A 19,300-nucleotide genomic window follows, 5' to 3' on the forward strand; every position below is an offset into this window, starting at 1 on the left:
GATGCTCATACGTTGAGGCTTTAAGCTTTAACATGTTTCCATCTCTCTCTCTCTCTCTCTCTCTCTCACACACACACGCACACAGATTCTTCTCTGTATTTATGGACGTGATGTGATGTGAACATGCAATTTCATGCCAAATCGGATCACTACACTCTGACACGCTAATATATAAATCATTATTACAGGCTTTCAAAGAACAAACACATATTTCACACAGAGTTGTCAAATTCTGATCATTTCTAAGAAAGTAATCTTATATATGTGTAATATTAGAGATACGTTTAGCCAAGAATGAAAATGAGGAAATACGAGTCATCAGAACAGAAAAGAAGATATTTTGAAGAATGTTGATAATCAAACAACACTGAACGCTATTGACTTCCACTGTAGGAACACAAAACCACTGAGACATTCCTCAAACTATCTTCTTTTGTGTTCCACTGAAGAAAGACTCACATAGAGAGTCCCAACCACATGAGGAGGAGTAAACAAAACATTTTTGCAAAACAACTGTTGCGTTAGATCAGTAATCTTCTGCAGAAAATAATATCTTGCTTCATATTTTTTAAGTGCAAATACTTAGATTTACTTGAGAAGCAAAATGGCATTAGAAATAAACACAAATTAAAAAATGATCTTGTTTTAAGCATAAATTAAGTGCCAATTAGGTATGAAAAATAAATCCATCCATCCATTTTCTACCGCTTATCCGAACTACCTCGGGTCACGGGGAAAAATAAATCAGTTTTTTTAATTGAATTAAACAGATTTTACTTACCTTAATATGTTTTCCTTGTTTTATCATAAACTAGGTTTTGAGTGTCACTGACTATCGTTTTAATAAACTCACGTCAAATGCGAAACACCTGTATGTGGATGTATTTTACGATTATTAGGCGCCGTGATGAATATAGAAATCTAAATGAAACTGTCTCAGTGACGGTGATGCTTTTTTCTGTGTGATTATAAGGAGCAAAGACTGTATGAGCAAAAGATGCTATGAAAGTGGAGTCTCCCACCTTTTGCTCTTTGTGTTCTGTGATGGAGAGAAAATCATCGGGTCTGAAACAACCTGAGGGTGTGAAAATGACTTTTTACTTTTCGGGCTTGAACTACTTCTGTAAAGCTCTGTGTAGCTGTTGCTGAACTGAGGGTTTGGTTGCAAGCGGGACTTTATAACACCAGACGTGTTGTTGTGTACAGAATCAGAGCGTCTCCCCGGGAGCGTCTCTACAGAGTGAGATTAAACGCAAGCTTAATGCCGGACAATAGCCGCCCGGTCAGCAACACGCAAATCTGCACGTCTCTAATGACCCGAGTGGACCGCCTCATTCTGTGAGCCGGGGGGCTGCTGTTACAATGTTCAGCTTAGCCAGAAAGGTCACGATCACTTTGAGAAAGATGAAGAATCGCGTATCTACAATTACTGGCCCAAAGGCGCCTTAGCAGAGAATAATTAAATGGCTTTAGTTCAATAATCTGTTTTGACACACCACTGTTGACTGCTCACTTGTGCTAAACTCGCCCCATGAGAACCATTACATGCTGGAGGTTCTGCCGCGATGGTTTCAGCTCACAGTGTTTGAATTTGACTATGTTTCGCTGCATTGCAGGCGAATACAAAACACATGAAAAGTTTACGAAATTCAGAACTGCCCCCAGTGGCCAAAGCTGGAACTACCACCGAACGCAAGACGCGAGCAGACGTCACCCTAAGAAAAGATTACAGACGAACAGATATTAATGTTGACTCTTTAAATGTCTCAAGCTGGAAATCTGAAGGGATGTGACGTCAAAGACACAGCGGGACAGCTTCAGTCACACAAACTCCAGCAGACCAGCCCACCTGAAGAAGGCAGATGCTTTAGGATCCGTCGGCTGGACTTGAGACGCTGTTATAACTGAGATTTCAATCAGCCAAATGAAATTCTGTCACTTTTAATCCTCTTCACTTCCAGGAATTACTCTCAACACTACATGTGCGGGATTTACTCTTCACATAAAAACACTTTATGAAGCATGTTAAAGAATTAAAGTTAATCTCCTCTGAGCTCCGTGACATGACATACAAAATCATTTCCACTGTCCAACCGTTTATGAAAACATAAGGAAAGACTACGGATGCAAAGGAAAATTTAACTACAAACAATAAGATGTGTTGAACTGAGATCAAAAAACTGTCACGATGCAAACACCATCCTGAAAAATTGATTTGGGTTTAATTTCTGGAAATTCATCATTTTTATCTTTTGATTTAGGATTGAACTAAAAGCAGAACAGTTTGTGTGTGACTCATCATGTGTTTTACACGTATATGTTCTTCAGACCACCTGTTGCTTTAGAAAGGCGTTTGGAGGGCGTCCGGCGACGCTTCAATTCTCATTGTTCTTCCATCGCTGCTTTACAGCCTGTGGATCAGAAATCCAATATAAATGCAAATCTGTCTATTAATGCACTTTCAAATCTGCAAGCGTCTAATGTAATCAAAGCAAAAAATGACCATTTTTATGCTAAATTAAAATATTTATGAGAGTGGCAATCTGTGCGTTGATCAGGTGCGAGAAAGACTCGGTTAGACTGACACAAATATCAATATATGAAGAGAGTTTGAGCTGTAGACACACGAGAAAAGCGTTTATAAGAGCGCTAAGTGAGCTCCAGGAAAACACGACATAAGATGACTCTTATAAATGGATTAAATGTGGTAACAATCCTCATCTACTATATGTTTGGAGTGTAAATCTTGCTGGCTGGAGTAACTGTGAAATCTCATGCTAAGAATGAATTGCATACAATCTACAACAGGATCAGTAATGGGAAACTGGAGTTTAGTTAATAATTAAAATAGGTCCTTATGAGAGAGATCTCATATCACCCATGTCCCCAGTTGCCCTCTGAGAGGAGACCTGCGAAAGAAAGACAGTGAGCAGAAGAGGCCTGTGGGAGGAGGAGAAAAGGCCTGTGACAGGAGGAGAAAAGGCCTGTGAGAGGAGGAGGCCTGTGAGAGGAGGAGGCCTGTTAGAGGAGGAGGCCTGTGAGAGGAGGAGGCCTGTGAGCCTGTAGAAAAGGCCTGTGAGAGGAGGAGGTCTGTGAGAGGAGGAGGCCTGTGAGAGGAGGAGGTCTGTGAGAGGAGGAGGCCTGTGAGAGGAGGAGGCCTGTGAGCCTGTAGAAAAGGCCTGTGAGAGGAGGAGGTCTGTGAGAGGAGGAGAAAAGGCCTGTGAGAGGAGGAGGCCTGTGAGAGGAGGAGGCCTGTGAGCCTGTAGAAAAGGCCTGTGAGAGGAGGAGGCCTGTGAGCCTGTAGAAAAGGCCTGTGAGAGGAGGAGGCCTGTGAGAGGAGGAGGCCTGTGAGCCTGTAGGAAAGGCCTGTGAGAGGAGGAGGTCTGTGAGAGGAGGAGAAAGGGCCTGTGAGAGGAGGAGGCCTGTGAGAGGAGGAGGCCTGTGAGAGGAGGAGGCCTGTGAGCCTGTAGAAAAGGCCTGTGAGAGGAGGAGAAAAGGCCTGTGAGAGGAGGAGAAAAGGCCTGTGAGAGGAGGAGGCCTGTGAGCCTGTAGAAAAGGCCTGTGAGAGGAGGAGGCCTGTGAGAGGAGGAGGCCTGTGAGCCTGTAGGAAAGGCCTGTGAGAGGAGGAGGTCTGTGAGAGGAGGAGAAAGGGCCTGTGAGAGGAGGAGGCCTGTGAGAGGAGGAGGCCTGTGAGAGGAGGAGGCCTGTGAGCCTGTAGAAAAGGCCTGTGAGAGGAGGATGCCTGTGAGAGGAGGAGGCCTGTGAGCCTGTAGAAAAGGCCTGTGAGAGGAGGAGAAAAGGCCTGTGAGAGGAGGATGTCTGTGAGAGGAGGAGGCCTGTGAGAGGAGGAGGCCTGTGAGCCTGTAGAAAAGGCCTGTGAGAGGAGGAGGCCTGTGAGAGGAGGGCCATAGGTGGAGGTCTGTGCACGGAGGACTCTTTCATGATGTCTCATGCTGGGCCCTAATAACTGTTTCCAGGAATAAACTGGTACGAGAGGTGCAGACTGCCACTTGACTTACTGCATGGAAGCAGCATATAATAACGTGAAATAATTATCATGTTCATGGCTCTGCGTTCATACACGACTCACATGCAGATGTGAAGTGATTCGGTTTCTGTCATCAGCCACATTTTTTGTATCCGCAAGTGCAATTTATAAAACTCTTAATCTTAATCTTCAATACACTTTAATGCTGTAGGTCAGATGACTCAAATTACAATAAATTATTTGTCCCTGAAGATTCACATCTTACAAGTGTTTAAGGAGTTTATAACAGAATCAACCTATAAAGCTCTCTCTCTCTCTCTCTCTCTCTCTCTCTCTCTCTCTCTCTCTCTAGCCACATTTCCATTACAGATTTGTGCAAAATTGAAGCAATGTTTTCTAAATGTAGATTAAAACAATATTGCAAAATGACGTGTTCCCAATTCCCATTGGGTTTATTTTCAATGTGTTGTTTCAATTTGCGCATTTTGAAGGGTAATGGAAACCTGGCTTCTCTCTCTTTCACGTACACACACTCACTCATTTAAATGAACCAGTAAAAAAACTGATTTAATTGATTCATTCCCTCTTGGCATCTTAGGCCTTATTTGTCCCGAGGTTTCAATTCAGTTAATCTATGTTTTTTAATTTCATTTGTTTTTTTTATTGTGTACATTTATTTTTCTCAAATCTATTTCTGTCACACTAACTGAGTTTCTCATTTTTGTGTTAGATTAATGACTGCAGAAACATGGTTAACCCTCCTGTGCTGTTCTGTTTTCAAAAGATACCAATATGCAGTTAATTATTTTCTTTAACCTCAGACATTTATATTTATTAAAAATCAAAATGTTTTTTCACCCATATGATAGATGTTGCTCTTTTGATTTAACAGAGATATTTACCATATATTCTGTCTGTATTGCTTGTAATTTGTGAGAAAACATCTGTGCAGTATTTTTTCATAGGGCTGTATAGATTTAAAAACTGAACAATGCTTAACAAAAACATCAACAACATACAAGAGAATATACACAAACATATTCATTTTTTTATTGCTTCCTTCGTTGTATTTAAGTTCCAAGGGAAATAAAAAAAGACAATGCCTACTTTTTCATGAAATATTGCAGCGTTTATTGTAAATAGTTGATCAATGTGGGCCATTCTCATTATGTTGGTCATTCATGTACCCTCATAATCTTTAGTTAAAATCTGAAAATGCACTTCTGCTCTGTAGTGACTTTCCATCTTAAATGAGGTATGTTAGACAGCCTGGGCGGAGATTCCTTTAACTCCTCCCCTTTAACTGTCAGTCTGCTTCCAGTTCCATTTTTTTTACATCCTATCAAATCGGAGAGAAAGATGAAAGCAACGGCAACTATTTTTCTCATTCAAACCGGAAGTTGCGATGGTTTTTACTTCCGTATTTTGAAGCATGTCCAAGTGAAATGGAATTTCTCTTGATAAAAATAGTGGTCGTGGCTTCCGTCTTTCTCTGTTTGTGTTCAACCAAAGAACTTCTTTTACTGCTTCTTTCAAGCAAAAGAAAAAATTCTGTCGTAAATGATATCGAAGTATTTTTGTTTTCAGGCTTCTTGCTTTTTTAAAGAGTACTTAGCATGAGATCATGAAAATGACTTTTCATTCAGTCTGTTATGTTGCCGTGTTTGAAAGTAAGCTGTCTGCCAAGTTGTAAGTCCGAAGGTGAATAAATAACAAAGTTATTTGCTTGTAAAAATGGGAGTCGACTCTGAATCACACAAACAAGACGTGGAATCATTCACCTGTGTATCTACGTCACTACACATAGTCCCCGCCTACGTTTTGTTAAAACGAAATTATAGTATTACTAACATATTAACAGTATTTAAAAATATATATATATTTTATTTCATTGATGAGCAAAAGCACAACATGCATGTTGTCACACTGGGAGTTTTTATGACAAGAGTTGTCACTTGTCACTGACAAACATCTGCTCCAGTCGTGGTGGAGTTTGTTGTGGATTAGCGTCTTCTTCCTCGTCAGACTCGGGCTCAAATTGGTAAAATCGCCGCCATCTCTATCTACACATATAATATACATGACATCCAAACACATGTAAACTGTAATCCTGTGATGATGGTAGTGGGGTTCCATTTGCGACAAATGATGAACGCGTTTGACCAATAACAGACTACACCTGACATCTGACCAATCACATGACACAAGGTTAGCGGGTAGGCGGGGCCTAGACGGATGAATCGCGGAACGAATCATTTGAGAGTCAGTCAAGAAGTAAGGCACGAATAACTGCATATTATTACAACATTAAAGTGTTTAAACACATTGTATTTACATAAACTTGTTGTTGGACACTCCATAAACCAAAGTAGGACCTAAAAAAACATATGCTAGGTACTCTTTAACATATTTGTAATTTACAGTTTACCTGCCTCATAAAGCAAACTGCTGTTCATTCTATTCTCTTAAATCGTTCTCCTGGCCCAGATTTTCAATGCTCAGTTTCGAGTGCGGCGCAAAGCCGATATTCTGACGGCTAAATGAAAACGTCCAGATATCGATCTGATACAGGGACACAATGGCTTCACGTGACCGGCTGATATATTCAGAGTCGAGGCGGAGGGTGGACGCCTTTCTCAGGCTTTTGTTTTAAGTCGGAGAAAAATCTTTTGTGCGAGTGTGTGTGTGGTAATGAGATGGAGCAGAGGTGCTTGATTCAGATGCAGCAGATAGAGGCGGCTGTGAGGAGAATGTGTAATGGACAGACACACTTTCACGTGGAACGGCTCGAGACGGGCTAGACAGGAAGACTGAAAGGTCACAGTCAAGGTGAGATGTAATCAGAGAGACTTTCTGTCCGTCTAACACGCAGTGAGCATGAGAAGCGCCCTAATCAGTGTGCATCACTCCCCCTTGCTCTCACATCTGCTCAACATCATCAGAGAATGATAAAAACATTCATAAGAATCAACAAGGCTTCGTTTAAGCCTCTTCACCTTTTCATGAGACACAATAACAGAATGAAAGTCAGTCGTTCACTTGACAGAAAAATCACATGAATGTCACTTGATCACGACATCAGCAGACGGATTTAAAAATCACTTTAAAATAAAGGTTCATTCATTACCGTCAATAAATGGATTAGATACTACCATGAACGATGAATCAGCAATATATTATCACAACATTTAATCAAATTGTTAATGCAAATTAATAATAATCCAGTTTAACTAATGTAACAAACACAGCTTTTATTTTTGGAGAGTGAACGTTGAACATTAACTAAGAATAATAATTGCTGTTGAAGTATTGTTTATTGTTAGGCCATGCTAACTAAAATTAAAGGGGTGATTTGACACTTTGGCAAAAACTAATATTATGGTTTGTTTTAGATATAATGTGTAAACACGATTTAAGGTTAAAAACGCTGTATTTTCCACATACCGTACATGTTTGTATCTCCTCTGAAACGCGCAGATTTTTGAACAAAGCTCATGGCTCTGAAAAGCGAGGTGTGCTCTGATTGGTCAGTTCATCAGTGTGTAGTGATTGGTGGAATACTGCAAGCGTGTGACAGAAATGTAACGCCTCTGACCATATTTGGAACGTCAGGTTCCTCTTCAATTGTACTGACAGGTACACCACCTAACTTGAGTTTACATTTGTGCGGTCTTAGACACATCAGACCACCAACTGATGTAGATTTGTGGTTGTGTGATTACACAAGGTGTTTCAGGCACGTTTTCAGCATTTCGCTTTTACATAGAATACATCTTTTGTTCATACACTTTCATTTCTGCAATATGACGAGTCTAATACACGCATGGGCAACTTATAACACACCAAAGGCACACAAAAACACGTGTTCGCTTAACACAACGAATCGGTCTGAAAATATTCACTCTTAAAAGGAAATTTTATGTAATTAATATGCTATTTTTAATAACAGCACACGTTATCATCACGTGTCTTACAGTATTGAGTTTCATGATCTCGAGGCGACGTGTGAATAATCCATTTCACTCAGAACCAGCAGCCCACCGCCGTCTCACAGCGAGAAATCAACAACATCTGATTCAGGGAGCCAAATGATGTCACATTGCTCTCGAACCCCAGATAATCATCCGGCACGATGGGATTAGTTAATTACCGTCAGGAAGAGCTGGCAATTAGTGGAGAAATGGAGCTGGAAGACGTGTCAGGGTTAAGCACTGCCTAAACCACTGAGTGGGCTGATACTGCAGTCTCCGGGGAGTTTATTCACAGCACTTCTGCTACAAAAAAAGAGAAAAGGAAAGAAAGACGCTCTGAAAAGGGTGCCGCTGAAGAAACCATTGTTTTTAATCACTGAATCTGGAAGAGCTGTGAATCGTTGGCTCTTTAGAATTAAAGTCTGGAGATGTTAGGAGAGGAAAAATGCCTTTTAACATTATTCACACAACAGTCGTTGTGTTTGCTGTTCAAGTGTTGTTTAATGGTAAATATTAATCACGTCCCGCTCTGTCTCTGCAAAAACGTGAGCCATGAATCAATTGGAGCACCCAGATGGGGAAAGGTGGGCTTTTATCCCTACATTTGACATTTATTCAATACTGCACAATAGAAGATTAAAATACGTACATTTTGGGTTAAAAATAAAAATCAGTTGTTGAGAAAGAACAAAGTCTGAGGTTCACAAGGGTAAGCTTATCATAATTTATCTTTTGAGCTGTACGACTTTACAGAAAACATCATTTTGATGTCATTTGACTGACATAAAGTAACATGCAGTTTCAAACAGATGCTAAATTTACAGATTGCAGCTAGAGGGATCTTCTGACTTTCAGAGTTAAACAGATGATGTTTTTATTGAAAATTCTTCTTAACTGTGAACTATTTTCAGATGTGAGTAGTTAAATTGATTATGCATTTCTTTGTTTTTCTTCTGCGAGAAAGTGCACAGGAGCGTTTGGTGAATGCGTAAATCTAATTCCGAGTGGGGCTTGATGTCACGTGACAAAGAGTTTCCTCAGAGGTGTCAGACGCACTTGTCTTGTCAGTCCAATAAACAGCATGAGAATTAAGCCGACTGTCACAGAAACCATTGCATTTACTACATATAATCATGATGATTACTACTTTACTACAGATAAAATCATGGTACATTTTCCGCACTGCGCCTGCGTGAGGGAGAGGAAACATGCGTCACACATCAGCTCCGTTCAAGACAACTCGGAATGAGGATATTTCCCAGCACAAACGCGGAAGTAACCTTAAAAGTATTTAGGAACATTTAAACATTACATGGCAAAACATTACATTCATGTTTATCAATGATTTTGTTGCATCATAACATTAAAAGAATCTCTTAACATTTAAAGAGCACCGTTCCATAAATTATTTCCGGGTTTGAGTGGGAACTATCGAATGTCCGACGACAACTTGTGTTTGTCGCGCCGTGCCGCATCCAGTGCGGACACATTTTAAAAAGATAATGTTTTTTAAAGATTATGTCTTTTGTCGTGTCGCGTCAGGTGTAGTCACGGTTGTACGACAGTCTTGTGACAACTGTGTATAAAACACCGCGAAAACAAGACTGAGCGACGCTCGGCTGGTCTCAGATGAGAAAGCTGAAGTGACAGAAAAGATGACGGACTGAGCTCGGTGCTTTGGTTCTGTAAGTTGCCTTGGAAACATGCGTTGAGTGATTGCGGTCGCTTTGATGTTCTGCGTGGTGGTTCCTTGTTCTGTGAGGTTTTTGTCATGTTGCTGTGCTGTTATTTATGTGTTTTGTGTTGTTGTCATCTTGAATGAGTTTGTTAATGTAAGAGTTCAAGGTCTGAATGTAAGGTTAAGAGATTTCTCTTTGACCGCATCCACGTGACAAAATACTTATGTATAAACTGTAGTAAACTGCAGTATACACGTGTGTCCTCAATTATATTAAACTACTGTAGTATACTTCAGTATAGTATTAACATCCTTATATTATCTGAGCATTTTACCTCAGATTGATATGTGTATACTTGGGTATTTCTCATGATGTGAGAGGATGTATAGCGTCATACTTTTATCACGTTGTTGTGTTAGATAAAATAAATCAGAAGGATAAAATTAAAACATGAATCTGTTTCAAACTGTGGATTTTATTTATATTTAAGAATCTGATATATTTCAATAAATGGAGGAAACATCAATTCTTTTGTCCACTACTGTACACCTCACACACAGCCCATCAATTGATGTTAATAATGAAAACTATCAGAAATCAAAATGAAAGTGAGTTTTTTTTCAGATGAGACAGAACCCAGTGAATTCTAAATGACTTTACAGTGACAGAAATACATGAATTTTTCCTCTTTCGACTGTTCCATCAGGACAACATGCACAGGACTGTTGGATGTCACATTTCAGAAATTATCCAGATGAAAGCATCTTATTAGACGGGTGGTTACACAAACATTGGATTCGGACGTGCCTTGACGGCTTTTCACCCACATTGCCTCAGAGGTGCAATTTTTCGGGTTTCTATAGGACCCTTTTTTACTCACATCGGCCTTAAAAAATGAATTGAATCAGATTTCCTTACCTTTCCATCACATTTAAATACTCACCTCTCTTCTGGAGCAGCAGAACGGGTTCTGTGGCATTTAAAAATGGCCCATGTCGTTTCTTTTCCATTAAACCACAATATAAAAAAATCACTTTTGCGCACCCGTCTGCACTTTCCGGGGTCCCGGCTGCTTTTGAGCGCTTTGAGCCGGATGAAAATGAGGCTAGAAAGCATGTCAGGAAAATAATGCATTGATTTTCAAACCTGCTTTCACAGCGGCTGTACTGGATGTTTAAGGGCCGTGGATGGTGCGCTTGGCCTGTATTTGTGCCGGAGTGATTTATCATATGGCTTTAGTTTGACCAGACCGATGATTATGAAACGCTGCACTTTACATCTCTGCTTCCAGGGGATCTTTAAAAGTGCCGGAAGAAAGAAGTGACAAGAGAACCTTGAATGGAGTCAAGCAGGGAAAATGTTACTGCGCGTCGGGTTTTCTCTGCTGTTGACTGCCGGATCTGGCTGAGCGGGTTGAGAGATGAAAAGCCGTTCATTGGTTTGATTCTCAGAGAACACACGTACAGATCAATTGTATGCCGTAAATGCACTGTAAATTGCATTAATGCTTAAAAAATGAAAACAGAATGAAAATATCACAAGTGTACATTTCAACACGATTGAGTCAAAAGATGAAGCAGAAGCAGATTTAACAGAGAGCGACGTGTGACTGTTCATGTCTGTTAAAGATGATCAACAATCAGAAAGATAGTTTTAATTCATTTACAGAAGTGAAGCATTAACATAACACATTGTCAGTGCGTTTACACTTTATTACTTTTTTTAAAGGAGCCCTAACTGCTTTGGAAACTGTGAATGCCAAATGCGTGGAAATCTGGGAATGTTTGTACAAATTGAGAGAAATAGATCAACATATTTAATAAGATTTAAAATACTTCGCATAAAAACAACACTTTACAAACATTAAAACAAATACGATCAAACATTTACAAGTGAAGTATGTGCGATGTGCTCCATCGTGATTGGTCGCTTTGTAAGTCGTTGTGATTTTCATATATGGTGATTTGGTACTAATGGCCGAGATGTTTAACATGAAAGTTATTGTATATTTGAAATATACACGTGCTTTTCTTGTGTTTTCTGTACGGACTGTTGTGATGATGTGCTTTGATTTTCATCCATTTTCCTCCAACACATCTGACCATATAGGTGATTTATCCCTCCTTATAGTAACGTGTTAAATCACCACCTCTACGGGCAGCAGACTTGCGTTTGTCTGCATGTGAATGAGCTCATGTTGTCATGAAAGTTCTGAAAGTTTCTGTAGTTGTGTTTCAATAAATGTGATTTGAGGAGAGTTTAGTTGTAAAAAAATCGTTGTGCAGTGCATGTAAATTTTCTTTAGTCGTGCATTGAAAATCCATGGGGATACATTTAAGGTTTTTAAAACCGCCTCGTTAGAAACGTCTTTCAAAGATAATTGGCTCCTCTGGATCTCCTGAATGCTTTCAATGGAGAGGTTTTGTGATGTTTTGTTTAATTGTAATCCATCAACGGTTGAACACCATTTTTTGGCATTTAAACAATATTCGACTAATGAGTCTGAAATCGGCAGGGATTCCTGAGCCCGTTTGCACAAAACTGTCAGTGAAACGGACATAAATGATGTTCCAGAGGCTGTTAACAGAAGAAAAATTGCTTCTTTTGTCCTTTGTGGACTGAAACACGGCTCTGTCAGGAGAAGTCATTGAGAAAAGCCATTCCACACGCTGGATTATCTGAACATGGCCTCTTTTAATGTCACCCATTTTTTAGAGAAAAATGAATTTCGCTGTGAAATTGCTTTGTGGTTCAGGTGGAGTATATATAGGTGTGTTGTGCACTTTATCAGCGACAGATCGTGATTAGATGCCTGCAGGATCTCTCTCCACAACTCATCCTTTGTGATCCGTGGAAAGGTCAAGTGTGGCTTTTTCCCCGCTAACCTACGGCAGCTATCACAGTTTCTCAATCCTCCATGTTATTTGTTCTCGCCCCTGCTCGAAATATCTGCCGCAATAAAAACATGAATCACGGCACCTTATTAAGATAAAATAAAAATACAGCCGCGAGACCAGAAGTGTTGAGCACCATTTCTACTGATTTGTTGAAGGTCTTGCGTGCGGATATGAGCTTCATGAAGCATGTCATCTTTGTAGAATCTCAGTGTTGTATAGCGTGCATTACCATCGCTGTGCTCCTTTTTATTCTTCCAGGTCATTTAAGGACATTTGAAGTAGGGCAGCATGATTCATTGGGATTTTTCGCTAAATTTCGTGTAAATTGACCCGTCTAGTGCGACTATAATATTGCGATGGTATTATAATATAAAATAATACATAATATTGCGGCTGACTAATAAGTTATCGTGCAGACCAGATATAAAGGTTCACAGAGAGTTTGTTGAACTGATGACACTTAAATAATACAACATAATCACATTGCTATTTTTACATCTGCTTTTGCCCCAGTTATGACTGTGTTTAGAGGCGGACATTAATGAATATGATTGGCTGTAGACAAAATGCAACTCTGTTCCGTTCAGTTTGATCATTTGAATCAGTGTGTTGAGTGAGATTCAGTCTCTCTTCAGACAGAAGTGTGCATGTGGAGTGATTGTGTTTGATTTCTGTGAAACAGACGCTTTGGCTGTAAATGTTCAGGACAGATTCTACTGTTCTCTGAGGAAGAGCACACGGGGGAATTGACTCGTGACAGGACGCCTGTACACACTCACTGTGATTTCTGCTCAGATATTTACACAACAGCAAACAAACAAACAAACAAACAAGCTTTTGAGTTCTTCATCCTCGTAAAACAAGACAAGGTTTGACTGGTATCTGTAGTTTTTGTTTGCGTCTACATTATAAAAAGACACACATAATTCTATATACAAACTTTATTTAAAACTTTAAAATGTCAGATTTATTAAATGTGTTTGAAAAAAAAAAATAAGCACATGATCTGTAGAAATACAGGTGTTTATAGTTGAGAATTACAAAGTTCAAACTAATGTAATAGTTACTAATATAACATTATTGATTACTACATTTGTTTGTAGATATAATCAGATAGAGCTTTTTTGGTTTAATGGGTTTATAGTGAGGGTCAGTTTCTTTTTAATAATGATAATGCCTCAAACTTACATTGCTTTATCACAACATCTTTCATTTGATTTAAATCCAATCATCTAATAGGTTTAAGTCCACACACATTTTGGCAGATTGAGTTGAGTTAAGGCTTAAATACACTAGATTTTCATACTGTCTAGTTGCAGAAGTCTGTGTCAGTCATCAGATATGATCAGTCGCTGTGTTTCTATCTGAAACTTTCAAAAAGTCTGCAAGTGTGTGACGTCTAGTTTAAAAAAATCTGTTCAGATCTTGTAGTGTGTTCCAGCCATTAGTTGTACACGTATGGGCAGTTGACAGATAAACGGTCCTATGGTGTGACAGCAAAAAAAGAAAAACAAACTGTTAATAATGTACCATTTATTTAATAATAAATTGTATATTATTATTATTTTTTCCACATTTTAGCTGTCAAACTATCGGCACGTGTGGTTTATTTGTTAACTACCCAAAACACTATTAACACGCAAACACACTTTAATTGCATGATCATGTGTTGTGTTGTGTTGTGTGTGAGTTTGCGCTGGTGGTGTGGGTTATTTGTCATCACAGGAGATGTTGACAGAGGTCATTAAATCTGCAGTGGAGCTGAGAAATAGTGCAGTGAATCACATCACAACTTCTGCTATTCTGAGCATACGGCACATAGAGTCCATGGGCCCTATCTTGCACCCAGCGCAATTGACGTTGTACACCGACGCATGTGTCATTCCTATTTTGCACCCGCGCAAAGCGCGCTTTTCCCTCCACAGAAGCACATCGCTAAACTAGTGAATGAACTTGCGCTCCCTGGGCGGTTCAGCGCAAAAAAGGAGGCGTGTTCCGGCGCAAACAATCCCTGGTGCTATTTTGCTGTTCCATTAAACAATTGCGCCACTGACCAGAAAAAACCTAGTCTAAAGTCAGTGGCGCGTTGCGCGTTGTTCATTATGCTATTTTAAGGGCGCATGCTTGACCATAATGTATAGCGTGCACAACGCGCATACACTTTGCTCATGTAATCTACACAGATGCAACAGTTATTTTTGCAAATCATAAATTGTTACACTAAAAAAATATTAACACATGAGATGACGGAAATCATTGTGGTGTGCCACGAAGATGTGAAAAATAGGCATAAATCTAGCTTACAAATTATTCAGGCTAATTGTAGTAATTAAGGATCAGACCTGTTTGCCCAATAGTGGCAATAAGACATATACGTATATAAGGACATCTGACAAATTGGTTTGTCCGTCAAGAACCAGGAAAAACTGAAAAAAAGACTGTGAAATCACCTTTACCATAATGTAAGTACATTAAAAACCTTGTCTTCAACTTACCAGTTAAGTTGAGCGTGCGCCTGGTAAATACGCCATAATAATAGCAATCCATAATGGAACTTGCGCACCTGCTTTTAAAGGGAATGTTGGATGACGCTCTGATTGGTTTATTTCACGTTACGCCCAAACCACACCTATGAATAATGAAGCTACTTCAGACCAACACATTTTAGATTTGCGCCGGGCGCAAGAGCCATTTATCCCGCCGGGAAAATAGCAACAGCGCCGAGACCCGCCCACAAAGTTACTTGCGCATCGCGCTTTGACACTTGCGTTTCAGATCGTTAAAATAGGGCCCCATATGTCTCTGTGGTGACGGCCAAACCGAGAGGAGATATCTTTTTTCTTCTGACTGTTCAGAACAGCTCTGTTGTGATGTCCTGCGTAATATAACATGAGAAAAACACAATAACATGATATTTATATGGTAAGATTACGGTCAGATCTTTTATTTAAAGATTCTCCCGAAGCGAACACTGAATGATTTTAGGATGAATGTCTGTGAGATTGGAGTCCAGAGATGTGAGCTCTGAGTGACAGAACCAGCGTTGTGACCTGCAGAACAACAGTCTCCACAGCGGAGAGATTGAGCCGTGCTGATCGGCTCCGGGAGAATTGAAGTAAGTAATAGGTCAATTTAAGGGCCGGCAGTGGAGCCTATCACAGAGAAATCACTGCATCAAACTCAGGATTTCAGGAGCGGACGAGAAAAATATTTTTTTCAAGTACATCAGAGCAGATGAACGTAAAGATGGTTTCCCCCGAAATGACGGAACTCTGTTGAGTGCTTAATAAAGCTTTATTTTAATGGCCTTGTTAATGTAACGTGAAGTATTTGTTAATATGAAAGAAAATGTCTTGAGTGTTAAGTTGTGTGTAGTTGCTGTTCTTTCATTTGCTCGTCTCACTGTGGTGTCATGTGCTCAGAGATGTGTTTGCTCCTCCGGTGATTTCATGTGGAGTTTTAATATGCCTCATTATCTGGCCTACTTTACCTTGAGATTTGTTGATGCAGAACTAGACACAATGCAATTTGCATATATTTGTTAGCGTTCCCTTGACGTGCAGTAATTACGGGCTCTTAGAATGATTTCCAAACGCTTCGACACTTGACTTTCACACAGCTGTATAAGTGAAGGATCGTGGTGTTTTCCACAAAAAGGTCTTCTCATAGTTCATTCTCAGGACAAACGTGCTCATCCCGGTTCATGATGCGTCTGAATCACAGGATGTCAGTCCGGCCCAGCCAGGGTCCGTCTCACGCAGGTAGATTTAATTGTACGTGGCTGCCCGGAGCTTCCAGCTGCCCACCGGGTGATGTTTTTATAGCAGTACTGACCCTAAAGCCCTCGTAACCGCCAGCCGTGGAGAAACTGTTTGTGTCCAACTGATTTATCTTGCTGAAGATTTCCAGATGAGGAATAAGCGTAGGACCAAACTTCCCACTAACCTCGTAAGATATGACGGCCCACCAGTTTCATTTCTACTCTGATGGACTCTCAAGAGTCATCTCAACAATTTCATGAAAATCATGTATTAAAAGTAGTACATCTACATTGAGTCATTTAGCAGACGCTTTTATCCAAAGAGACTTACAGATCAGGGAAACAATGAAAGCAATTGGAAAAACATATGGACAAGAAAAAGGATAAGAGGAGTAAAACTGGTCTCATATAGCCCACGGCAGTATTCAAAGTATTTTTTCTGTATGATTAAGACCATAGTAAAGTTCCCTTTTTTAAGTGTACATGAGGGATAGCGTACAGTACACGTGACTCAAATTTCAGTTTTTTTTTAAATAAAGTCAACCGTGTCCTGAGAGCATTGATTCAAGGTAGCAGAAGGAAACCTGTTGGCCCGGGGAGGTTTTGCAATATGTCGTAATGAAGATGCGTCAAAACCCGTGTGTACGCGTATTAGACGAAAGCAGTATACTTTGCGTTCAGCTGTACGCATACGCTCACACACACGTAAAAAAGGAAGTTTGCCACAGGCTTAAGCAATGCATATCCATATGAATACTTATGAGAAGACCACATAGTGTCAAACACAAGGAAGTGACATTGTGTTTAAAATAATGTTTTTACTTAAAGTGATAGTTCAGCAAAAAATCATTCTGTCATTCATCCAAACCTTCACGAGTTTCTTTATTCTTCAGAACACCAAAGGAAATATTTTAAAGAATGTTGATGATCAAAACTTCTTCTGTATTCGTATCTTCTTTTGTGTTGCACTGAAGAGTGAGGACAGGTTTTAAGAGTCTGTGTTATTCTTGGGTTTTGAGTAAAGCGTATAGTTCCCTTTTTACCAAGTACGCGAGGGATTTCCTCATCAGAATATAACATGCATACAATAGTCTGAATTTTCGGAAAGTACGCGCAGGTCACACATGCACATTACATTTCTTGCAGTAATTAGTTAAACCACCGGGTGGCAAACGTGTCTTGGGAGCATCGGTTAAAGGTAGCTCAAGAAATCCTGACCCGTGTAGGTCTGGAGAGGTATTGTCGTAATGCGCAGGCGACAAAACCACCCGTGTACGCGAATGATTTAAAGGAAGTTTACTTTGCATTCGGCTGCATGCGTACGCTTGCGCTCGCGCACACGTGAACTAAAGAAATATGCCACAGGCTTAAGTGATAAAGACCAATGAAAGTGTTGTGTGTCCACGAGGAGAACATTAGTAGATAAGCTTGTGTTCATTGACTTTATGCACACAGATCAATACTCTTACAGGTTTAAACATATGACCTGAAGGTTCAGTGTCTGGCTCTGGGTTAATGATGTTTAGATGTTTGTAATCTGAATGTCTGTTATATCATAATGCTGTTACACGAGGGTGTGCATCAGACTCTTTAAATCGTTTTCTGTAACATTGTATTGGGTTTCTAAACATAAACATCTCTAAGATGAGAAGAAGTTGTGAAACTGAAATAGAAAGCAGTTACGTGAAGTGATTTATTGAATTGAGTCGATATTTGATCTTGATTTTAAAGCCAGTAGAATTGGTACAATAAAGTATCAGAGAATATCCATTTTTAAGGATGCTTGAAGTCACACAAACAAACATTCATCATTTATTTGTCCTCAAATGTTAAACCTGTATGAGTTTCTTTCTTCTTCGGAACACAAAAGAAGACATATGAAGAATGATGAACAACATCGTACGCACACAAAATTATTTCTCAAAATATCTTTTCTGGGGGTCATTATTTCAGTAAAGTCTTGATCAGATGATGTGAACATTCATCTGTGTGCTTTGGTGTCTCTGGTGTTCATGGATTCTTCAGACAGGTGCTCGGTTCACACATTCAGCTCACAGAGCTTTCGCTTCACTTCACAACTCAGCGTTTATGAAAACTGATGATGTTAAAGTAGCGTTTACAGTTCCTCCATCGATTCCCAAGTCACTTTTTTAGTGATGTCGCTCAACGCGTGCACCTTGAGTCTTTGCCAAAGCTTTTCCATTCTCACTTCATTACAGGAGCAAAGTGATTCACAGCCAAATGAGATGCTGGATGAAACTATTGTGAGATTCTGAGTCATGTCTGATGGGTGTTCAGATGTTTTGGGTTTTATTTTTTCATGATTTCTTGCTGGGCAGATAAAAGTCTTCTTGTTGTGGTTTCATGATTGTTTATGAAACTCTAATAGTCATTTATCAGAAGTGCCTAAAAAAACTTCAAGCACAGTTGAATGGTTTTTTTTAGGTTTGGATCAAACACCGTGTTTAGTAACGTTGTCCTGTGTCTGTCCTGTAGGGAGTTCGCCCGCTGGAAGGTGAGGAATACAGCCATCGAGCGGCGGGATCTGATCCGGAATCCTCTCCCGCTCATGCCAGACTTTCAGCGCAGTGTGAGGATGTTGGGCCGCCGGCCGTCCACGCAACAGTTCATCGACACCATCATCAAGAAATACGGCACACATATTCTGATCTCAGCCACGCTGGGAGGTGAGCGCCGTCTTTATAACAATCATTCTCATGTTTGTGATTGACACTTTCATCCAGAAGTGCATCATTCATCAATATATATGTTTCCTGAGATCAAGCACGGGTCCATTTAATGTTTTTAGAGGATGACGACATGTCACAAAACCCGTTCATGTTGACATCTGAAATACTTTGATCCACAGCGTTTTGAATTAAAAACAAACTGTATTAAAGGCTTATCTCTTAAAAACCTTAAGAACTCGATTCATTTTGAGCTTTGTTCTTCCCTGTGACGCATGTGTGTAGACTTTCCGGTGTTCGCACTTCATTGAATCTGTC

The 19,300-nt window shown here is 39.9% G+C and overlaps 1 protein-coding gene across 1 annotated transcript in view; it reads left to right on the forward strand.

Moving 5' to 3' along the window:
- Nucleotides 1-19,300, forward strand: part of brinp1 (bone morphogenetic protein/retinoic acid inducible neural-specific 1) — a 93,478-nt gene that overhangs the window by 35,827 nt on the left and 38,351 nt on the right. Inside the window, exon 3 of the mRNA XM_056746811.1 lies at nt 18,792-18,982. Coding sequence (XP_056602789.1) covers nt 18,792-18,982 — 191 coding nt within the window. The remainder of the gene's footprint in view (nt 1-18,791; nt 18,983-19,300) is intronic.

This window comes from Triplophysa dalaica, chromosome 4, assembly GCF_015846415.1.
Source record: "Triplophysa dalaica isolate WHDGS20190420 chromosome 4, ASM1584641v1, whole genome shotgun sequence".
Taxonomy (NCBI): Eukaryota; Metazoa; Chordata; class Actinopteri; order Cypriniformes; family Nemacheilidae; genus Triplophysa; species Triplophysa dalaica.